The sequence below is a fragment of the Colossoma macropomum genome, unplaced genomic scaffold (assembly GCF_904425465.1).
Source record: "Colossoma macropomum unplaced genomic scaffold, Colossoma_macropomum, whole genome shotgun sequence".
Taxonomy (NCBI): domain Eukaryota; kingdom Metazoa; phylum Chordata; class Actinopteri; order Characiformes; family Serrasalmidae; genus Colossoma; species Colossoma macropomum.
This window is the reverse complement of record NW_023494797.1, coordinates 7,134,938-7,159,172: the sequence shown is the minus strand read 5'-3', so window position 1 is coordinate 7,159,172 and position 24,235 is coordinate 7,134,938. Positions and strand designations below refer to the sequence as shown.

At 37.5% G+C, this 24,235-nt stretch overlaps 2 protein-coding genes across 3 annotated transcripts; both read right to left on the bottom strand.

Moving 5' to 3' along the window:
- Nucleotides 1-1,876: 1,876 nt before the first annotated feature.
- LOC118817453 (chymotrypsin A-like) lies at nucleotides 1,877-5,049 on the bottom strand. The gene is made up of 7 exons (XM_036584158.1): nucleotides 4,914-5,049; nucleotides 4,641-4,744; nucleotides 4,282-4,361; nucleotides 4,101-4,179; nucleotides 3,766-3,946; nucleotides 2,248-2,381; nucleotides 1,877-2,094 (listed from the first exon to the last, which is right to left on the bottom strand). The coding sequence occupies exons 1-7, from the start codon at nucleotides 4,963-4,965 to the stop codon at nucleotides 1,933-1,935; spliced, it is 792 nt and encodes a 263-aa protein (XP_036440051.1). The 5' UTR covers nucleotides 4,966-5,049; the 3' UTR covers nucleotides 1,877-1,932.
- A 10,736-nt stretch (nucleotides 5,050-15,785) lies between these two features.
- Nucleotides 15,786-21,798, bottom strand: LOC118817631 (chymotrypsin A-like). 2 transcript variants are annotated; one of them, XM_036584463.1, is made up of 8 exons: nucleotides 21,690-21,798; nucleotides 21,458-21,561; nucleotides 19,466-19,545; nucleotides 19,214-19,292; nucleotides 17,455-17,635; nucleotides 16,714-16,722; nucleotides 16,155-16,279; nucleotides 15,786-16,039 (listed from the first exon to the last, which is right to left on the bottom strand). In XM_036584463.1, the coding sequence occupies exons 1-8, from the start codon at nucleotides 21,739-21,741 to the stop codon at nucleotides 15,878-15,880; spliced, it is 792 nt and encodes a 263-aa protein (XP_036440356.1). In that variant the 5' UTR covers nucleotides 21,742-21,798; the 3' UTR covers nucleotides 15,786-15,877. The 2 variants fall into 2 exon arrangements, 1 of the variants encoding a protein (XP_036440356.1); XR_005008034.1 differs by lacking the exon at nucleotides 16,714-16,722 and having other exon boundaries at nucleotides 15,865-16,039; nucleotides 16,155-16,289.
- Between the last annotated feature and the right edge of the window lie 2,437 nt (nucleotides 21,799-24,235).

Genomic DNA, 24,235 nt, shown 5'->3' with positions numbered 1-24,235 from the left:
TGTGGTTCATTTGGTTTGTATTTGTTATTTAATTTGTTTTTTGGCTTGACGCTGTGGAAACTGAAACTGTAGGACTGTTTATGTTGTTGCAAAAGCTACAGTACTTACATCTTAAAGGGGAATTCCACCCAGAAACAACACAAGTTGCACATCTTTATGATAATTGTCATTAAAACAATGCTAATAATAATAATGCTAATAATAATAATAATAATAATAAAAAATAATAACAAAAACATAGGGTACAATACTGTGCCAAAGGCATAGACCCCCTTTTCATTTATTTAATGTTCAGCCAAAACAACCAACATCAATTATTTGTTTTTCGGCTTTAGGCAAAACACAACTAAATATAATTTTTTTAGTGTTTACAGTGTTCACTCTGTCTTTATTACAGCTTCCCTTTTCAGGGAGTCTTTAGGGAAACTTGCTTTCAGTTTTTCAAAGAAGCGATATATTACAGGGATATTTTTCCAAACCTCCAAAGTTCAGTCTAAGAAGTTTGTTGCATTTTCTACTTCTAAATATCTTGCATTTAACAGCCATTTTGGCTAAAGGTTAAATAAACAAAAGTGTGCTCTCTGACCTTTACACAGCATTGTATCTCAAGAGTCTAAAATTTCTATATCTTTCTATACAATTTATTGGTTGTTTGCTGTTTTGCTCTTCCAGACACCCAGAAATACACACTCACACACTCATCTTCAAAGTACGTGTTCATTTCACGTGTCTGTGAGTCTGATGAAGCAAGCATAAAGTGTCTCTTTGTGGATCTTTCTCACCCAGGGCACAGTAAAGCCATAGCCAGCTGACTTATTCCCACTCGTCAGTTTGGTTGTATTAAATATACGTAATATATGTCCCGAGGTTTCTAAAGAGTGACCCCACTTTGGGTAACAGCAACAGAGCTGTAGTGATGCACAATAAAACATGTCTACTGCCATTAATACGGACTGCAAGTAGAAAATCAGTTTAAAGTAGAATTAGATTAGAAATCATAGTTATGTAATTCAGAACTATAAAATTTTTAAATGATTTATCAGTCTTAACCAAAAACTTGACAACCCATGTAATTTCTTTTTTTCTGCCGGTGTGAGCGTAAACACAGTAATCTTTTGTTGTCTCAAAAAACTTCTTATTAATTATTTTTATATGAAAGTGTTTAGTTTCTATTAGCCCATTCACATCAGGTAGTGGAGAAAAAAATGCCCATTTTTTCTTCTTCATTTCTGGCAAAAAACATTGACTTATCTTTTAAAAATATTGATATAATATCTCAAAATAATATTTTCTTAGTATCTCTGAACAGTTACTTTTCTGGATACTGATCTAGCAGGTCAGAATAATGACTTATTATCTCAAAACATCACTTACCATGTGAAAATGGTGACTTACTATGTCAAAATGATGACATACTATCTCATAATAATCAACTATTATCCCAAAAATACTGATGCACATGAAGGTAGTGTTTTGAGTAAATAAGTAATTACTTTGAGATACTAAGCCAATATTTCAAGAACAAAGTAGTCATTTACGATATTAAGTCAATATTTCAAGACAAAAACTCATTATTTTGAGATATTAAGTCAATATTTTGACATACTGCTGCTGGTTGGAATGGATTTTCATGAATTTCAGTGATGTAGGAGTCATTTGTGAGATATGAAGTTTTGTGAAAACTGAGCAGATTATTTACAGCTTATAACTGGTCATGACCAAAGGTATGACAGCCTATCAAGTATACCAATGAAGTATTTGGCCCTAAGTGGCCATTCGATGCAGATCTTGGAACTATGAATGAACCATAACATGTCTGATTTTTGTCCACAGCCCTGAAAGCTTCCATTTTAAGCAGTAAGAGGACAGGTGAATATTAAGATATCAAAGCATCTTTATTGATGATGTTGAATCTAAATAGATGAAGAAGCTTTAGTTAGCAGCAATGGTCTGATCCATCCAGCCACGGAGCTTGGTGACACGGGCGTACACTCCAGGCATGGTGGGTGTGCAGGTGCCGCTGCCCCAGGAAACGATACCAACGAGGGTCCAAGCTCCAGCCTTCTGACACACCAGAGGTCCACCAGAGTCACCCTGAAACACACAGGAGTTTGTGTTCAATCAGATCTTTTGGCAGAAGCTCCATTGGCATATAGTGATAAAACAGACCTGTAAAAGTTGTAGTTTTAGTTTAAAGGCCAATTTTTAGCTAGTTTTGTTTGTGCTTCATGAGATCTACTGGTTTACCATGCATGAGGAAGCTCCAGAGGCTCCAGCACAGATCATCAGATCAGTGATCTTAGAGCCCCAGTAACGCTTGCAGTCATCATTGGTCAGCAGAGGAAGACTGGCCTGCTGGAGCAGAGCAGGGGTATCAGGAGCTGTAATGTAGAAGAAAACAAATGATAAGCTGACAAAGCTGAAAATAGAGTTATTGAAGTGATATTGTAGAATCTTCTCATTAAATTTTACATCAGAATCAGGCAAGTGCTATTTTTCTGAAAAAATAGTTTAGCATACTAGCTATATGGTTGGGATGTAACAGAATGCTAGTATTAAGAATACATATTCATAATATACAATCTGTATTTGGTCCATCTTACATCTTGAATAGGCAGTATTCGGGTGCAGTTACATTTTAAATTTTTAGGAGAAAATTACCATCTATATACCAATACGCTAATATATATGAAGAATCACCATCAATGCTTGTTGATAAACTAATCTAAAAATGCCTGTAAAGATGTACTCTAAAAAAGACCTCAAAATGGCTTCTTTACAAACATTTAAGTTCCTGCTAAAGCCTGAGTAGTCTGATAAATCATTGTGGTGAGCCAGCTATTCATCTCAGCATTACTGAACCCTTTTAAGGGTTAATCGAGCTACACAGTCTTTCTCAGTGGACATGTTCACGAGCGAAAAGCTTAGAATCGCTGTCCATATGTTTCATGGCAAGTTATATATATGATGCTAACCGGAAATCACATAACTGTCCACTTTTTCAGTAAATCTGCAGAATTGTTTGCCTAGTTCATGAGACAGCAGTGGATGAGAGCAGCACTGGTCTGAAGGCGATAAAAGCCAAAATAATGCTGACAACAAGAGATTTTTTCATCTGCCTTGCCACTATTCATTCTAAACTTAACCTAAATATGTTCTGAATGCGTGTCTTTTTATGTATTCTAATAAATTATGTTACTGAATACATTTATGACAGTGTATTTTTTCAAGTATTCTGCCCAGAACTGTATATTAGCTTATTGATAGGATAACATTAAGCTTTCCTACAATGTTTAAGGTATATAGGTATTTAATAGTCCAACAAAACATCAAATTTTTAGAAATTTCCTCTTAGCCTAAACTGATCAGTCAGAGCACATTTGGTGTCAGAAGTTTGCATCTTTAGTTTTTAATTGATACTAAAAGGCTAATACAGTTCACAGCTACCAGTTAGCATCATGTAGCTGCATGCCTAAATCATCGAATATTTGCCTCAAACAGTGTTGAGTTGTTAAGTAACCTCAAACTGGATTGTCATGTAGATAAAACCAGTAGTAGCACCTATCTTGGATCGTGAAGCCTGAATTTGGCCTACACTTTGTCCTTTTTCATAGATATTCTTCATTGTTTGTCAGCCTCACAAGTTCAATGCAAAACCAAAGAACCAAAAATGTCTTGGCTAACTGACTGCCTTTGCAATAAGGGAAAAACTTGATTTTTGACCAGACTATCACTTTAAGAGAGAAACAAAGTGTAGGGAGGTACCATTGTGCTTGGTCAGGCCCCATCCAGAGGTCACACACTTCATGCCACCAGGGAAGTTGTCGTTGGTCTCAGCAACACACACAGGGGACACGCGAGGGTTCAGCTGGGCAGGGGAGGCGAGCTTGATCAGAAGGATGTCGTTGTTGATGGTGAAGCCATTGTACTGGGGGTGCTTGAAAACCTGATGCAGGGGAGACGTTCACTCATTGAATTATTCAGTTATGTATAAGCCAAAGTGAAAGCACAACTAATGACTTAAGTTAGGAAGACTGATTAATTTAATCATTCTCTCATTGTTATTATTAATGGAGTGCTACTGATGTTGAAATGCACACCTTGCCAACACTCATGATCTGAATGGGCTCAGCATTGGAGGAACGATCATGCTCTCCCAGGATAACACGGTGGGACGTCCTGTAATAAGTAATAGTAAATACATTGCAGTCAAAAGACACTAGTCTCTCTGATAGGGTATATTCGGGAGCAACAAGTGGCTCTAACTAGGGGGTGGCTTACCTCACATTGCAGTGGGCAGCAGTCACAACCCACCATTCGTTGATCAGGGAGCCACCACAGAAGTGGAAACCGGTGTAGTCCTGTATGAAGCATGATATTAACTTTAACATTTATAGACGCATCAGCTGGTCCAGACGTTTATTACACACTTCAATAACCTAAGAAAAATGTAGCCAGTTTGCATTATAGTCCATGTAGTTACTGGATACAAAAAGTAATAAGGCTGAGATTTTAAGGAGTCAAACAGACACAAATGTTAAGTTCAAAAAGCAAACATCTGCACTCCTAAAAAAGAAGGGGTACTTAGTAGTGCTTAGTTTATATTACACTGTGTAAACGAGACAAGATGTGGATCATACCTGCAGAGACACCTGCCAGGGCCAGGAATGGGGCACTGCCTCCTCACCATTCACAATCCTGGAGTAGCCAGTGATGACTGGAGGAATAGCAGGAACTCCACAGCCTGGAAGACAAAAGCACGCTCAATCAATTTTGACCTAGGAGATTTCTACCCAAAGAAATGTTTGAATCCATCCATTACACTTTCATCTATTTGTAATGTATCTGTATGATAACATCCACGGTGTATGAGCATTTAGCAATGGTAGATCAATCCAATCTCCAGCTCTTACCATAGGCTGCGCTGACAAAGGCGAGGCAGGACAGGATCCAGAGGAAGGCCATGTTTTCAGGTGAATGATGGTCTTCACTCTGAGGCCATTATATACCTAACACCCGCCTATAAGCTCCATATCTTATCTTTAGCCTGTGAGAAAATGTACAGCTTGCAGAGGAGGGAGAATGTTTTTGGCCACTTTGCATAAAAATGGGGCTCATGTTTACTGGCCTTGAAATGAAACTTTCCATTGGTACACAAAAATTGATTTTGCTTTCATATCAGTAGCATATTTTACCCATGTGTTCCATAAGGAATCATTGATGGCATTTCATTATTTGGAGGTATGCCATATCCCTTAAAATCCCAGAGTTTTTACAGACTAAGGCTTGTTATTCAGCAACTATAAGGCGTTCAGTGCAAACTTCTTAGGTTGTAGAAGTGTGTTGTAAAACTTTAGGCCTGCTGGTGGGCCCTGGCCATTTAAGGGATTAAGGTTCAACAAATTTGTGGTGCGGTTATGATATAAATTGTAAAGTATAAGAGCTTTTCTTTGGACATATAGTGCTTTACAAAGGCCATCTGAAAAAAGAAAAGAAATTTACAGTGAGGTCCAAATGTTTGAAAATCTCTTTTTGTTTTTTAATGTAAACTTGGAAATAAAAAGAACGTTTTAGAATTTAGAAAAAAATGAAAGCAAAGAAAGGTAAAATGGCCCGTAAGATGAAGTAGAAACACTCAAACTTTCTAGGTCACAGTTCAGATTTAAGCAGTTTGGGGCACCATGTTGAGGCTTTTGGACACAAAGGTCAGAATTTTTTTCAGTGAAGCACTGAATCACTCAAATGATTCTCAGGTGGATTTGATCTTCTCATCAGCAGTTTGTGCACAAACCTCCAATTCGAATGCACGCTGCCATTAAAGCAAAAGGGGGGACAAACAGTACGAAATACTAAGAAATGCTGAAATTTAAATAAACATTGCATTGAAAAAAACTGTTCCTGATTTTATTGAGTCAAGTGGTTCTAAATATGTTACATCAACATATTCACTTTCTTTATGTTTACTCATTTCGGCTGTTATTGCATTCATGTACTACATTTTATTAACGTGTAACCAAATAACATTTTAATTAAGTCAATTCAAAGCACTATTTTTTCAGTGTACGATATTCTACTTTTTACTTTTAAGCTGATAACATCATTTGTGCTGGAAAAAAGGGTTAAATTAAATAAAAAGACTAGTGTCACCAGTGGTCCCCAAAAATTTGGACCCGCACTGTATGAAAACATTAAGTATTTATGTGTTAATAAATTAGACATTAGAATAAAAACAAATAAACAACACATTCAAATTCTCTCTCAAATGTGTTAGCTTAACCATTTCTAGACTTCTCTTCTGTCTAAAGAAAAACATGCATTGCCAAAATAGTAACTATTGGAGTTTAACAAATACATGCAATGCCTGATGTTTAGTGAAAAGTGAGATGAAAAACAACTCTTGTTATGTTTTACTGTTTTTATATTCAATTATATTTGTTCTAATGCTTTATTGTGTTTATAGTGAAACAAGCATACTTACAACAGAGGTAAATAGTTTTCTTGGCTATGTAAGTCTTTTGCGCAGTACTCTGTGCCAATAAAATCGCCCATGCTAAATTATTTATAGTGAAGCAACTATAGTGTTGAACCCCAGTTTGACCATGTGGTGTAAATTTAACTTCAGTAGACAATCAAAAGTTAATTTATTGATGATCTGTATAGAATGTGCTGTAGTGACTGCCCTGTAATTCAGAGGTGCTATGCTTAAAGAAAGGTCATTATTGTGAAACACTGTACATTTGTCTGCATGACTGTGTGCATTCAGCAAAAACCTTGAATTTGGCTGGTGACCTGATTGCTCTGCCCAGTAGACACCTGCAGCTTTCCCATACATTGCTGTGAAAAAGAATTTGCCCCTCACCCGATTTCTTCTATTTCTGCTAATGTATCATATTTGAATGGTTCAGATCATCCAACTAATTTTACTATAAGATAAAGACAACATGAGTAAACACAAAATGCAACGTTTAAATGCTCATTACATTTATTAAAGATAAAGATTTATTCAAAACCTGTATCACCTATGTGAAAAAGTAATTGCCCCCTAAGCCTAATAACTGGTTGTGTGCATTCACACTCCCTTCCTTTTTCTTGTGCTAAATAATAAGTATGAAAATATGGTTTCATAAACTATATTCCATTTCTGCTAATAAAGCCCCCTAAATCTTACACACTGCATCTTTTAATGGTTTACAGTCTTACCTTCCTTATACCAGTTATTTGCATGTTCTGTGTGTTTCATGGTGACTCTGGTGGTCCTCTGGTGTATCAGAGGGCTGGTCCTCCTGGGGCAGTGGCACCTGCATGCCCATCATGCTCGGAGTGTACGCCCACATCACTAAGCTCTGTGACTGGATGGACCAGATCATTGCTGCTAACTGAAACAACATTTTGGGCTATAGTTCAAGTATAGTTAACAGGAAAACATGTGAAAATCTTTAAATTGTTATTAAATATTAAATAAATTGATGTATTCTAAAAGCACCACTATCTGAGGTGTAGGTGGGCTATTAATTATTTCAGACCACATTTCTGAGAAATGTTGCAGCAAGACCATTTAAGGTCTTGCTGCAACATCTCAAAGGGATTCAAGTCAGGATTTTGACTCTCCTGCTCAGCAACCTTAATTTTGTTTCTTTTGAGCCATTAAGAGGTATATCCACCTCTTAATTGTATGCTTGTGTGCTTCAGATTATTGTCCTGCTGCATAACCCAACTGCACTTCAGCTTTAGATCGAGAACTGATGGGTGGACATTGTCCTTCAGGATTTTCTAATAGAGAGCAGAATTCATGATTCCATCAGTTATGACAAGTTGTGCAGGTCCGGCAGACACAAAACAGCCCCAGACCATCACACTACTACCACCATGTTTCACTGTTGCTATGATGTTCTTATGATGGAATGCGGTGTTACCTTTACACCAAATGAAACAGGACCCATGTCTTCCAAAAATTTACTCATCTGTCCACAGAATATTATTCCAAAAGTCTTGGGGGGTCATCTAGATGTTTTTTGACAAATGTGAGATGAGCCTTTGTGTTCTTTTTGGTCAGCAGTGGTTTGCGCCTCGCAGCTCTCCCATGGATGACATTTTTGCTCAGTGCTTTTCTTATTGTGGAATCATGTACGTTGACCCTAACTGGGGCAAGTGAGGCCTGCAGTTCTTTAGATGACAATCTGGACTCTTTTGTGACCTCCTGGATGAGTCTTCTTGGTGAAATTTTGGTAAGCCGGCCACGCCAAGGAAGGTTCACCACTGTGCCAAGTTTTCTCCATTTGTGGATAATGGCCCTCACTGTGGTTCACTGGAGTTCCAGATCCTTAGCAATGGCTTTGTAACTCTTTCCAGACTGGTAGATTTCAATGACTTTGTCTCACATCTGTATCTGAATGTCTTTAAAACGTTACATCATGTGTTGCTTTTTAAGACTTTCTAGTCTGCTTCACATTGCCAGACAGGTTCTATTTATCTGATGTTTGTGATGTTTAGATTCAACAGGTCTGGCAGTAATCATGCCTGGGTGTGGATAGTGAAATTGAAACCAATAGTTAATTGAATTTGGTTAACTGGTAGATTTAGTAGCCAAAGGGGCAGTCACTTTTTCACGTAAAGCCAGGTAGGGCTGTATTGTATGTATTATATTGTATGTATACTTCGAAAATCGACAAGACACATAATTTGACCAGGCGCAGACACTTTTGCATACGGCCGAACATGATGTAGTATCACAGTGTATCCGCATCATATATGAGCTATTAGTCTATGAGCATAGTCACCATTTCTCAGAAATGTGGTCTGAAATAATTAATAGCCCACCTACACCTCAGATAGTGGTGCTTTTAGAATACATCAATTTAACTATATTTAATAACAATTTAAAGATTTTCACATGTTTTCCTGTTAACTATACTTGAACTATAGCCCAAAATGTTGTTTCAGTTAGCAGCAATGATCTGGTCCATCCAGTCACAGAGCTTAGTGATGTAAAACTGTGATGTGAGATGATCTAGACTGGAGCCTCTAGAGCTTCCTCACACATGGTACATTCCTCTGATCATCATTCTTGTAATATTAATGCCTAGTAACAAAATCCCAGAATTGAGTGTTAAGATTTTAAAGTCAAAGGGAAATAAGTGAAAAAAACAATACAGAGAAAATGAGACTCCTAACAACCGTGCAAAGCCTCCAAAAGTCCAAAATCCAAAACAACCAGTGAACCTACATGCCTGCTGAGGTTGCCACACCTCCCTCCGGCTCTGTAGTCAGTAACACTCTGGATGTTGATCCTCTCCTGGACTCCAACTCCCAGAATCCTCCAGGAGAGCATGTGACCCCATTCTGAAGAATCCTTTGACGATTCAAGGAGCTCATGCAAAGGGTTTTTTGAGTGTTCATGTTTCGACATAGAACCATTTTCTTTAGTAAAGAACCCTCAAAGAACCATCTTTTTTAAGAGTGTACTCTGTGTAGTCTGGTCAGTTCTGCCACATTACAGAGGTTCTATATGGAATGTTGTTAATAGTAAATTATTGGTAAATAAGAAAAAAAGACCTCTTTTGGAACAATTTGGTCTTATGTACTATTGTGCCTTATAACACTCTGCATGTACCTTTACTCCATTAATGGATTTGAAAAAATAAGTTTTAGGCCAAAAACTTAACTAAAACCATTGTAAAACAATGTCTTAGACATAAGTCAGCGTATTCCGAACCAATTTGTGTAATAACCTTCTATGAGGTAGCTTTTGGAGCCGTTGAATGCTTAGATGTCTGATTCCTTTTAGCACCGCGATAAACAATTCTGAGTCTCAGTTTTTCTGCAATGGCGCATTTCACATCAAACCACTCTGAATGACCATCCTAATGACTTAGTTATGCAGAAATTGAGAACATTTCCCCTTTAGAGAAACTATTTGAATAAAATTAAAAAGTAGTCCAGTTAACACTATTGCTTAAAATTCGCATGGTCTGCACTGTGGTTGTGGTTATTTTCTCTACCTACAGAAGAATCTGGCACTCTGCTAACTTTAATATTGACTCCAAGGGGCCTCCAAGTAGTTCAAAATGCTAAGGCACTCCTTTGCAAAGTTAGAGGTGAGTTTGAATATCAGCTATTCCAAAGCCATTCATAGCTGTGTTCAGGAAAGCACAGCATGGTTTGAAGGATGGCTTATTTTATCCTGATTCATTTTACAGTACTGATAGTCAACCATGGAAATCTTTTCCATTACACTTTTAACATCTTGTCATGTTGTTGTCTTAGAACATGTGAATGGTGTCCATTAAATGTTACTGTAAGCAGACATATTTTGGAAGAAAAAAATATGTATGTATGTATGTATGTGTGTGTGTATGTATGTGTGTTTGTATGTATGTATATTGGTCGATGTATTAATCTAAAACATAATGATCAACTACTTATGGTTAGCAAGGGTTGTGGAATGCTAGCCTCTGTGCTAAACTGGAGGATCATGGCTATGAACTGTGAAACAAAGAAGATTTTCCAAAATATAAAAAGACATTGGGACTCCTAACAACCATGTACAACCTGGTAGACCACCATCAGATAAACAGTACTTTAAGCTTTCATATTTGAGAGGGAGGAGAAAATAAAGCTCCACTCTCGCTTCAGATCTGAAAAAATCCACAGGTATTTCTATTTATCCTTCCACTGTGAGAAGACAGCTCAACACTATGGGTCTGAAAGGATGTGTAGCTGTGCAGAAGCTGTTACTGAGAAAAAGAAATATAAAAAAAATGAATAGACAAAAAAGAACATTTGCAGCTCAAACAAAGAAACTGCTGGAGTTCTCAGAACAATGGACTGACCATCCAGAGTCCAGACCTCGACATCACAGAATGTCTTTTGTATTACTCTGATCATGAGAAGCAGAAAATGCAACCAGCTGAACTTTGGAAGTGTTATTCACTTTTATTTTTTATTTATTTTTTGTGTAATGACAAAGATTCCTACGCCTGGAGAGACACCGGTCAAGGTCAGGAATGGGGCACTGCCTCCTTACCAACCACAATAGTGTAATTAGTGCTCACTGGAGGGATAACAGAAACCTCACAGCCTGAGAACAAAAAGTATATTCCGATCAGTTAACACATTTTGACTTCAGAGATTTATTCACTGTTTCTGCCAGAAAATGGTTTCAGACATGAGGCTCTACATTAACTGATGCTTTTTCAGCCTCTATTAAGTTTGCTCATTACCACAACAAAAGCACAAGGGAAATGTCATTTTCTTACTGTAGGCTGTGCTAATGAAGGCACAGCAGGACAGCACCCAGAGGACAGTCATGATTCCCGCTTCAGGAAGTCACAAAAGTCTGACCCTTTTATCCTACCATTTCATTTGCATAGCTCAGTGTGTGAGTTCATGTTTGGTCTTCTTATTTAATTGCAACCTTTAACAATGACACAACCAAAAATAAGACATTTTAAGTAGGGAAATAAGCTTCTAATTTTGCCACATTTCTTGAGATTAACCCTTTAATGCCTGAGCCACTTCTGTAAAAATAGAATAGCTCGACCAGTTTCCACTGAAGTCCTTGTAGTTACTGAATAATAAGCCTTAGTATGTAATTAGCCAGGGATTTTAAGGGGTTAAGGGACAGTTAGTTGAAAAATGTTAAACACCACTGTTTAATTTATTCATAAAGGAATTTCAAGTATTGAAAATTATATTATGCTGGAATTCAAAATAAATCCTATAGTAAAAGTTAAGGTTAAAATGTAAGTCATGCTCATTAGATGCTTTTCTCTTCATTCCCACTTGTGCTATATGTCTGTTCTCATTGTATTGAGTATCTGCTGACTAATACAGGTATGTTAATGTGCTGTAAAAACGATTAAAAGCTAAAATCAAAGACTTTTCGTGTGGGAAATAAACCACAGGTAGATTTGACGTTTTCATTTCTAATCATGCCGCCTAGTGTCAGTCTGTGGTAACCACAGGTCACAGCAGTTTTCTGCCACCATTAGCCCCATTAAAATCACACGCTTATTACAAAATAAGACTGAGATTTACATTTACAGCATTTAGCAGATTTATCAAGAGTGACTTTACTCATAAAAAAGACAATCACAACATGGAAATATTTCTAAGTTGACTTTGCTTCATTATTAAAAATTATCTATGCAAACAAAACTACAGCAAAACATGACATTGAGACAGTCTGCTCCGCTAGTGCACATTTACACATTTCTGTGAACTGTGAAGGGTACAAGGTTTACATTAAACTACATGCATTTCATGATTAGACGATTATGTAAGGTATTCTAGTCTATCTGTTTCCAACAAAGTGATTTAAAATCCTTGAAAGGCTGTGTAGAGTTTGTCATTGTTTAGTTGAGTCTATTTTTTGGTTTAGCCTTTAAAAAAATGTACTTGACTGAACAGTGGAATTAGGTAGATTACTCAATTAAGAATGTAATTTTTAGAGACAGCCCTACTGCCTATTAGCTCCTTGAATGTTAGCTTACATTAACTCATAGGTGTCAATCTTTATAGACAGTAAACATTATATTCACAGTCTTCAGTCCATATATCGTCGCTGTCCAATGGAAACCATGTATCTCCATTTTTGTTGATTTTTAGTTTTCTACATCATTTCAACACAACAGCTGGCCTTTACATTGTGTAAAAAGTTCATAATGAATGGACCAAAAGAAAGGCTTTAAAATCACTTGGACCAAATCTTTTTTACATTGACTTACATTGAAAGGTAAGAGTATTTTGTCTTCTCCTGTAAAGTTGATATTTTGGAGATGCTTGTTTTTCATTGGACAGTGACGATATGTTAACTGATACCTGTATAGTCCATTTCTACCATTTAAATTAATAGCAACATAGAACATGGAAGGGGCATTTCCCAATCTGTAAGACATCACTAAATATTCATAATGTCCTAAAGTTGTGCTGTTGTGCTGTTGAGTGGAACAAAAGGGGAGAAGACAGTGGGGTGATAGAAATAAGATCTTTGCAAGGACTCAAACCTTTTTTGATTCAAGTTGTTTGGGGCTGGTGAATTTGATGGCTAGATAAAACCCAGTCACTTATTGAATGTACATCTCTGCTGCAGAGAGAGGGGACCTAGTTAAAGTGGATGCCATGAGCAGTCAATGGCGCAATCTCCCAAGTGGGGAGGACGGAGACGAATGGCCTCATTTTGACTGCAAACATCTATTACATCTTGATAGTTATTGGGATCGTTAGGCTGGTGAGAAACCAAAGGATTTTAATTGAGGTAGAAGCACATAGGAGTTTAAGATCGTTGCACTGGCATTGAGGGGACCAAGGATGACACCCCTATCAGTGAAGCTCTCTAACAGTGGGTGGATCTGGAATTCATTTCCTATACACCACAGTAATGCCTAGCTGCGGCATGTGCATCTCTTAGCATCTGGTATGGGCAGGTGTAGTCTACTTGCAGAGGCTCAAACAGGGAATCAGGCTGGTCGTTGCTTGTAGTCAGAAAGGGTTTGACATGTCAACGAGGCTGACCTTTTTCTGTGAAACTTACATACAACTTTCGTTGCCTGAAACCTACCTGAAACAAAATTTCACTTGTGTTGCATAGTACAAAGCAACTCACTTGAAACAGTTGCAACAAGTTTCATGAAACAACCAATCAGAATGCCAATAATGCATCATGTGATTATCAAATAACATCATTCCAAGGGGTTAATTTCACTGGTGTAATGGCCAAAAAATGGCTGTGTTCCATTTTGTCAGTTACCTGAGCGATGACAACAAACAAACAAGTTTCTCAAAACAAACGTTCCTGTAAACAGCTGTGTTAACAAGCCAGCTAACAAAAACAGCTGTTTCAGCAGCTGCTAGTGTCAGTGTTTATCCTTCTATATTAGACTGCTGTTGTTGTGATCTATTTAGCTAGGTTATTCCAATTCTCCTCTCTTGACACCCCCTAATTTTACCCAGAGCAGAAATTCCTTTGGGAATCAAAGAATGAAAAATATTACAGAGAGACTGAGATGCAATCCTTGATGTACTTGCAGTGCTGCTAGCACAGGATGAGCGAAACTTCAAGTGCAACCATAATGGCTATTAAAGCATCCACTTTTAATTGCTTAACATACACAGAGGAGATTTAAACTCAAACATGTAGTAAATGATAAAACAATACAAGGTATTGAAAAAAATTGAACTACTAATTTTGCCAACTAGTGGAGTAACAGAATGTGTTGCATGCAACTTTGCTTTTTAATCACTTTGTAACTGCAGTCAGCATAAGGAGGTTATCCAGTCTGACAGCAATGCTAATTGTATTGTTTGCCACGTCACTAATTGTCAAGTGACAAGTTCTTTTCAAAGTTTCTCATATACCCCAAAGCTACTACACAGTGCTGTTTTTTTTCTCATTCACTTGAGGCAACAATGGTTCTGACCAAAACAGCAAAGTCAGCTGCTGAGTGGGAGCCCTGTTTTAAATGCAGCTCCTCACCTCCCTCTTTTCCCTGAGGAGAGGCTGAAACTGTGTTTTGAACTTATCTTTACTTCTTGTGCTAAACAGCTGTGGCCAAATGTGCCACAGCAACTCAACAAAGGAGCAACAACCTTGAAGCTATCAGAGGCTGCAGCCACAAAGAAAGCCCTTGCATCCAGATGGTGTTCTGTCATATTTGTAAGATAGGACTAGACAGAGTGCTCCAGAGTGCTGGAGCACTGCTGAGCAGAGCTTGGGGAGGTAACTGAGTCAGCTCCCTGGGCTGGGGAGACCTACTGGGAGACAAGATGTGAGACATTTGCTGTAACATAGCATATTCCAACTTGATGAACAAATAAATGCCCTTGACATGTTGCAGCTTGAAAGAAACTTCAAGTTCATTTGGCTCTACAGTTGGAATCCATTGCATCCATATTATGTTTTGCAGAGCTAAACAAGAATCAGATATGCTTATTTAGATGTGATATGAAGGCATTGTGTAGTATTTTGTTGAATGTGTATTTTCTACAGGGTGAACCCAGTTTCCAATTTTCATCAATTTTCATTGTTTTGAGTGGTACTGGATCTTTCGGCTGGAGCTTTGCTTTTGTTTGTCTGCTGTTCATTTATTTATCCATACATCTTAAGATCTGAAGATCTTTCAAAGCATCACAGTTGGCAAATTTTTACAAACTTCGATCATCTTCATGTGTTGTTAGTGTGTTATTAATGTATTATTAACCATTATTAATGCATTAACTGACATTGTATACACATTTCCAGTTCTAGCTCATAATAATCTGTCCTAATCCTGCTTCCAAACATAATTACTAAAATCTGAAGTATGGCATTGATGTCTTGGTATCATCAATTAAAGCGTGACTATCTCAAACTTCATTGCTACATTATTCTCATGGTTTTGATTGGAGAACCACATAAATTAGTACCACTGCAATACTCTGCGATACATTGTGAGTGTATGTGAGCTAGTTTGAGTGTGTGAGCACAGTTACCATTATTCATATTACATAGGAGCTGAAATAATAGCCTACACCTCAAATATTTGATTCTGAAAATTTTGCTTTGATACGATAAGAGGGGGATCTTACTGAGAATTCATTCTTGTGAGGTGATTCTTATGTAATTTATCAGGTTCTGGTTCAATACTCTGTGTCAAAGCACATGAATTAGCTTTTAGTTAGCTATTAGTTTTAGGTCACTTAAATGGAACATTCATTATTGATCATTTTTTTATTATCAAAGTGAAGCATTATGTAAAGTGAAGCAATATGCAGCTTCAATTGATATTATTTGATACACAACCTAAAAATGCATTGTTTAGTGTATTTTATTAAAGTATAATGTATTAATCAGGATATACACAAAAACACGATACTCAAAACCACAATGCACAATGTGACTTTAGTTAGCAGCAATGACCTGGTCCATCCAGTCACGGAGCTTGGTGACACGGGCATACACTTCAGGCATGGTGAGTGAGCAGGTGCTGCTTCCCCAGGACACAATGCCAACAAGAGTCCAAGTTCCAGCCTTCTGACACACCAGAGGACCACCAGAGTCGGTCTGAAAAAAAGGCCATACAAATATAATATTTACTAATAGAATTGTAGTATTAAGACAGTATTAAATACAAACTGAATAAGTTTAGAGCAAGAGAATGATGACCAGAGGACAGTACCATGCAGGTGGAGGCTCCAGAGGCTCCAGCACAGATCATCTCTTCTGTTATCTTAGAGCCCCAGTAACGCCTGCAGTCATCACTGGTCAGCAGGGGAAAAATGGCCTGCTGGAGCAGAGCGGGGGCTTTCGGATACTGTAACAATAATTATTACAAGTTGATGATGTTGATGAGTAAATTCAGAAAAAACTACAACCCCATTTCCAAAAATACTACAAAGACAACATATCAAATTTGATTGTTTTTTGAAAAATATAAGCCCATTTTGAATTTGATGCCAACAACACGTTCCAAAAAAGTTGGGACAGTGGCATGCTTACCACTGTGTTTCATCACCTCTTCTTTTAACAGCACTCTGTAAGTGTTTGGGAACTGACCAACTGCTGTAGTTTTAAAAATGAAATGTTTTCCCATTCTTGTTTGATATAGGATTACAGCTGCTCATCAGATCGGGGTCTCCTTTGTCATATTTTTCATTTCATAATTCGGCAAATGTCATCAGTGAGTGATGGGTCTGGACTGCAGGCAGGCCAGTTTAGCGCCTGGATTCTTTTAATACAGAGCAATGCTGTTGTAATACATGCAGAATGTGGTTTGGCATTATTTTGCTGAAATAAGCAAGGCCTTCCCTGAAAAAGACATCGTTTGGATGGATGTTCCTGAGCCCATGCAGTGATTTCCACTACAGAATCATGTCTGTTTTTAATGAAGTGCCATCTAAGGGCCCAAAGATCACTGCCAGCAAATACTGATTTTTGACCTTGTGCCTTGCATACAGAGATTTCTCCAGCTTCTCTGAATCTTTTAATGTTATTATGTACCATAGATGATGAAGATGTAGATGTACCGTTGTTGTACTATTGGCTCGCACAGTCTTTCACAGAGTGGTGAACCTCTCCTCATCTTTACTTTTAAACAACTCAGCCTCTCTGGGAAGTTCTTTTTAAACCCAGTCATGTTACTGACCTTATGGCAATCAACAAAAAGGTGTTTTTTCTGCATTATTACACAACTTTACCAGCCTTTTGCTGCCCCCGTCCCAACTTTTTTGGAACGTGATATTGGCATCAAATTGAAAATGGGCAAATATTTAAAAAAAATAATAATTAAATATCTCAGTTTCAATATTTGATATATTGTCCTTGTACAATTTTCAATTAAATATAGGCTTTAAATAATTTGCATATAATTGCATTTTGTTTTTAGTTACATTTTGCACAGCGTCCCAACTTTTTTGTAAATGTTGTAAAAAAAAACAGAATTTTTTAGAAACATGTAAAAATTGACCTAAAAAACTCACCATCATGTTTGGTCCGGCCCCATCCAGAGGTCACACATTTCATACCACCAGGAAAGTTGTCACTGGTCTCAGCTAAACACACAGGGGACACGTGGGGGTTCAGCTGGGCAGGAGAGGCGAGCTTGATCAGAAGGATGTCATTATTGATGGTGAAGCTGTCGTACCGGGGGTGCATGAAGATCTAAAGCAGGACACAATGCTTAGGTCAGATATGAGGTATAGCAGAGACAACCTGCTCATTCCAATACTTATTTTAACATGCCCTCATCAACTTGACCTCACTATTTCCCCTCGGGGCATCTCTGTCACCATCCTAGGGGTCATTCAATTGTTAGTTGAGCCCTTGGAGGGACAAGCATTAGCAACAAAATACTCTAAAATACTTAATATTTCATAACAGAACCATCTGTGAAGTGTCCTGAAGACACCATCTTGGTCGACCTCATAACCAACCTACAGAAAGCATATTGAGCAGCTGGTGTCCTGGTGTAGCCTCAACAACCTGTCGCTGTATATACAAAAGATTGTAGAGATGGTGGTGGACTTCACGACAGCCCACCCCCACACCCCCTCAATAACGGCCCTGTGGTTTCCACTGTGGAGTCACTCAAGTTCATGAGCGCCAGCATATCCAGGGAACAGAAGCAGGAGAGGGAAACAGTCCCCACAGCCAGCAGCAGAGAATGTTCCGCCTGAGGCAGCTGAAGAAATTCAATCTGCCACAGGCCCTGATGATCCAGTACTACACAGCAATCATTCGTTCAACCGTGGCCATCTGGTTTGGCTCCTTCAGCTCACAAAAATGTATCAGGACAGCAGAGACGCTCATTGGATGTAATCTGTCAGCGCTTCAGGACATCTACAACAGCAGGGTCATGAAGTATGCTGGCAAGACTATAGCTGACCAGTTTCACCCTGGACATCACTTCTTCCAGCCACTTCCCTCTGGTAAGATTCAGAGCCATCAAAACCAGCACAAGCAGACATTCTAACAGCTTCTTCCCCAGAGCTGTGGAGCTCATTAACCGCAGCAGACAGAATGTACTTTAAATGGAACTTTGTAAAGTCCCCTCACTGTAGTCCATTCCATTCTGCAACATAATGCATTTAGCAAAACTGCAAAAATGTTAATTTCATTCTGTAATTTTCTTATAAATAATATAACAAATAACATGTACTTGTCTGGGCTCCTTTAGTATGTTACATGTTATACAGGTGTGTGCTGACCGCAACAAATATATTGGCTGAACAAAGTGATTCTGTTTCTGAAAAACGATCGCATTTGATTTGCTATGTTCAAACTAGGATTTGGAGCAAATTACTCCATCTGTTTTACATGTATGTTAATGTAACTTTATTGCTAACTAGCAAGCTAAAGGCTACACAGCTACAAAAAAAAAATGCAATACACCACGATTTTGAACCAAAGCTTATTGCCAGGCAATGAAAATATTCATAAAATGTATTATGCTCAAATTTCTCCAAGTGTGCACAGCTAGATAATTAGCTCACTCACGCTCACTGAAAGTGAATGTTTCAACAAAAAAATCCGCTCCTCACTATCCACTCCTCTAGGCGACTACTTGTGTAAGATGTATATGAGGCACTTCTGAGTGGTGAGTTGGCGAAGGCATGTTTAAAAAAAGTATAGAAATGAAGTGAATATGTTATTGTTTTAGTTTAAAAGCTTGCATTAAGTGAAAGCATGCAGGAAAGCATGTAGACGATATCTGTTATAAACTGTTGCTGATGTGCGCACCTTGCCCACACTCATAATCTGGATGGCCTCAGTATCAGAGGAACGATCATGCTCTCCAAGGACCACAAGGGTGGACAACCTAAATTCCAGAAGGGTTTCAGTTTCAGCTGGTACAGACAAAGTTCAATAAAATATCATGCTTCTATGTAGTGTTGAAGTTGTAGGAGCTTTTAACATTCTTTGAAAAGAAAGGTTAAATCTATTCCTTGATTCATTTTGAGATTTACAGATCTCACTGGAATCTAAGCTTACCTGACACTGCAGTGGGCAGCAGTCACAACCCACCACTCGTTGATCAGGGAGCCACCACAGAAGTGGAGACCGGTGTTGTGCTGAAGTTCAGATGAATGAAGAATGTTATTGTAACAAGAACAGTTAGACACTATCATTAGCTAATACCTCTTTATACCAGTGATTACGTGTTCTAAATATATTTTAACATTGTGTGCAAATTAAAGAGTCAGTTTGATGTAATATTGAAAGAAATGCATTTCTACTGGCAGATTCTCCAAGATAGCACAGTATGAATTTAGAGTATAGACTATAGCAGGGGTACTCAAACCTGGTCCTGGAGATCTACCACCCTGCAGAGTTTAGCTCCAGCCCTAATCTAACACACCTGGTCTAGGCCTTGTGTTGGATCTGAGCTCTCAGGGTGGGAGATCCCAGGATTGGGCACCCATGAACTATAGTATACGCTAGTGATGGCACAACAAGGCTTAATGAAGCGTTGAATCTTTCCAGCTGATTGTGCTGAGAATTTTGTGCCCACTAGAGGCCCCTGGTGTTCAAAAGATTCCAAGCCTCTGTAGCATGTAAAACATGTTTTGGATGGCAGTGCTGCATGTGTAAAATTTGGGACAATAAAGTCCAGTCATAAACAAACAGGTAATGCAGGCAATGTCAAATAAAGAAGTATATAATGTTTTTATAGTAGCCTAGACTTGAGCTTTAAATAGTATTTGCTTCAAACTGGTGCTGTAGTGCTTGAGTCTTTTCTAGAGACATTTTTTCCTATTGTCTTGGACATGACTTCACCATCAGTCTTGCCGAGTTTAGTCTCTAGTCTTGACTGAAATCATCTACTATTTAAAAAATATATACAGTCGTATGCAAAAGTTTGGGCGCCACTGGTCAAATTACATATTTTGTTTTCTGAGCAAAAATAATTTAACACATCTTCTACAGAGAACTCTGCACATTTTAATGCACAATTTTGTTAAATTGCTAAATTTAACACGTTGGAGGGAAAAAAAAAACACATAAAATGTGGCCTGTGCAAAAGTTATGGCACATTTATACTTTGTTTTTTTATAATGTTACATTTAGCAAATAAATACAAATTGTACAATACAATTAGCAGAAAAGCCATGTTTGTGTGTTCTCTGTGTAAGATGTGTTAACTTATTTTCACTTAGATATTAAAATACTAGCTTTACAGTGTGTCAAACCTTTTATGATAAATGGAACAATGCATGTGTTGCAAAACGACATAGAATAAAATCTTTTTACATTAAATTAGATTGAAAGTTAAAGATGTTTGTCCTTCTCCTCTAACGTAATTTTTTGGACATACGAGGTTTTGTTTAAACAGCAGCAATATATGCTATATGGCCAAAAGTATGTGGATGCTTGACCATCTCACCTATATGAGCTTGTTGGACATCTCATTTTAAAACCATGGTCATTAATATATACTTCAAACAACATATTTCCACTGCTCCAGAGCCCAGTTGTGGCATACTTTACACCACTCCAATTGATGCTTGGCATCACGCATAGTGCCATTGAAACCCATTTCATGAAGTTTCTGACACACAGTTCTTATGCTGATGTTGCTTCCAGATGCAATTTAGAACTTTGCAGTGAGTGATGCAACAGCTGCAACAGCATCAACACTCGCTCTGTGGGTTTGTGTGGTCTACTGCCTCATGGCTGAGCTGTTATTTCTCCTAGACACTTCCATTTCTCAGTAACAGCACTTACAGTTGTCTAGGGAAGATCTAGCATGGCAGAAATTTCACATACTGACTTGTGGCAAAGGTGGCATCCTCTAACAGTGCCACATTTAAAGTCACTGATCTCTTAAATTCTAGTGCTATGTTTTTCTGTGGATATTTGGCTGAAGATGTGGCTGAAGCACCTGAACTCAACAATGTGTTGCCACATACTTTTGGCCATATAGTGTAAATTAAAGATGTTGTTAAATGTTAAATGGTTAAAAGAAAAAGATCATAACTGTACCTGCAGCGACACCTGCCAGGGCCAGGAATGAGGTACTGCCTCCTCACCATTCACTATCCTTGAGTAGCCACTGATGACTGGAGTGACGGAAGGAACCCCGCAGCCTGAGAAAAAAAAATATATATTTTTTCACATAATTTGTGCCAGAAAAAGACTTCCAGGCATGAGTATCTCGTCTTTGATTTATGTTTTTCCAGCTTATATTAAAGCACAAAGGAAACAGAAGTCTTACTGTAGGCTGTGCTAATGAAGGCCAGGCAGGACAGCACCCAAAGGACAGTCATGATTCCAGCTTGAGTAAATCACGAAAGTCTGACCCTCTTATACTCATGTCCTATCATTTCATTTGCATATCTCACAGCGGGCACCTGCATGTATATGTGTGTGTGTGTGTGTGTGTGTGTGTGTATGTGTATGTGTGTGTGTGTTAGTTTTCATACACTTGCAGAACAAAATGTGTTGACTATGGTAGAGAAATAAAAGTTAAACAGGGTATTTCTTTTTGTTTACTGAGTATATGGTTAGGCTAAGGGTTAGGACGAGGGTTAAGCTTACTAGAGGTAGTTATGTACAATATGATAAATATGAGACTCATAGATGAGTCCTGACATTGTATAAAAACAAGTTGTGTACCTTTCACACATTCAGTTTCACTATTTAAAGCTCTCACGCTGAGCCATTGAGCAAGATAGCTTAAATATTTTTCCTATAGCGGAAAAAACTTCTCATTGTCAATGCGGTTCTGAACTTTTAATCTCATGAGACTGAGGTACAATAAGCTGACTAAAGTTTAACACTAGGGCAGGGCATTCGTGAAGGAATTTTAAATATTGACATTTCATTTCACTTTGCTGAAATTCAAGATAAAGCCAGGAGAAAAAAAAATCTTTATATTCACACTGATGTGTGATGATGCTCAGTAGATGCTTTTATTTCCAATTTTGCTTTTGTTTGTTTCTTTTATCCTTTCTTTTTTAGTATTTTGCTCATCACCTGCTGATTAACATAAACATGATAATATTAGAGATAGCACCAATCCAATACCCGGTATCAGCACTGGGTCAATATCAGCAGAAAATTCTGGAGCTGATGTTGGATTAAAATTAGTCTCCAATTTTGAAGAACTCTTGACTTTTCAACTGCATAACAACAATAATAAAAAGTTCTGTGTTTTGTACGTCATGTTGGCTGTGTATTTTTTCCTGTGGAACAGTAGAGTGTTTGGCATTTTAGCAGGTCTTAAAGTAACAACATCAAATTGTATCATTCGATACTTATTTTTTTAGCATAAGTATGTCAGGACAATTCAAAATGTCCTTTTTTATTTTTACATCTGTGGGTGATACTGTGAAACATTTAGATTCAAATGTAGATTAAAATATCACTGTGGTAGCTGCTTAAAGCCTGAACTGCTATAAGTGGCAGATTATTTTCTGCTTAGTATTGGCCCACCCTAACAAATCATTTAGTTTGACCTGAGAAGAACTTTTCTGTCACTGTGCTTTAAAATTTTAGGCTAAGTCATCTATTGCTGTATCAAAATAAAGCAGAATCTGAAGTTCTGAATATCTTCAAACCATATTCATGCATGAGTCATTTCTCCAATTCTTGAAAAATCTCAAAATTTTAATTTATGTATCAAATCTTCAATTATAGAGGGAGTGTAGTATATAATAGAAATGCTACATGAAATATGTTCAGCCAATACCATGTAGCCAATTCTATCTGGTAATATAATAATATCTGGTCCAAGCTTGTCCCATGGTGGTCCATTGGTACTTGGTAGAGGGGGCTTGATAAACTGTGCAGCAACGGATGGGCTACGTAGTAGATGCTCCTAATAAAATGGCCAGTGAGTATTTCATGTGGTGTTGCCATTAATTTGTATTCTTTGAAAATGATCCGTTTATGTGTAATAAAATACAGACATATGATCTTCACTGTCATGCTTTAATTGTGAAATACACTTCGCTGGCTGGTGTGGTAAGAACTTTAATTCTACATCATTGTACATGTTAGAGTTCATATGGGTTTTGAATCATGGGGAGGGACCAGCTTTATCAGAATCAGAATGCAGTAATAGCACCTGTTGATAAAAAATGTTCCACGCGTTCTTTGCCTTGAATTAAAGCCAAAATCAATACTCTGGAAAAATTGTTTTGGTGATATGGTCAAATGAAAAACGTACAGAAAGTATAGGAAAAGGTAAAGTTTCCGTAATTACACAACCACTGTTCATTTGAAAAAAAAACATACATACAATATTAAAGAATGGCATAACCTCTGCACAGTCTAAATATTATTAAGTATTTTTTCCAATGTGTTAAATTCAGTACATAAACAGTAATTGCAATAATGTGCAGAAGTGTGTTCTCTGTAGAGGATGTGAAACGTATTTTCATTAACAACAAAAACGTAACATGACTCTATATCTGTTTTTTGATGAATATCTATATCTGCACATTGATCTCTCTCTCTTTCTCTCTCTCCCTCTCTCTCTCTCTCTCTCTCTCTCTCTCTATATATATATATATATATATGTATATCACTCTGTGTATGTATACACACACACATATATATATATATATATATATATATAGAGAGAGAGAGAGAGAGAGAGAGAGAGATCAATATATGGCTGCATATATATATATATTTGAATATATATATATATATATATATATATATATATATATAATATATATATATATATATGTGTATGTGTGTGTGTGTGTGTGTGTGTGTGTGTGTATGTGTATTGCTGTTGTCGGAAGAAAA

Bases quoted from the DNA above. Each gene is read 5' to 3' on its own strand.
- LOC118817453 (XM_036584158.1), bottom strand. From the start codon at position 4,965: ATGGCCTTCCTCTGGATCCTGTCCTGCCTCGCCTTTGTCAGCGCAGCC. The intron at 4,362-4,640 runs GTATGATCCACA...TGCTTCATACAG, and splicing joins CCTGGCAGGTGTCTCTGCAG to GACTACACCGGTTTCCACTT. The intron at 4,180-4,281 runs GTAAGCCACCCC...TACTTATTACAG, and splicing joins GCTGCCCACTGCAATGTGAG to GACGTCCCACCGTGTTATCC.
- LOC118817631 (XM_036584463.1), bottom strand. From the start codon at position 21,741: ATGACTGTCCTTTGGGTGCTGTCCTGCCTGGCCTTCATTAGCACAGCC. The intron at 21,562-21,689 runs GTAAGACTTCTG...TTTTTTTCTCAG, and splicing joins CTTCATTAGCACAGCCTACA to GCTGCGGGGTTCCTTCCGTC. The intron at 19,293-19,465 runs GTAAGCTTAGAT...TCTGGAATTTAG, and splicing joins GCTGCCCACTGCAGTGTCAG to GTTGTCCACCCTTGTGGTCC.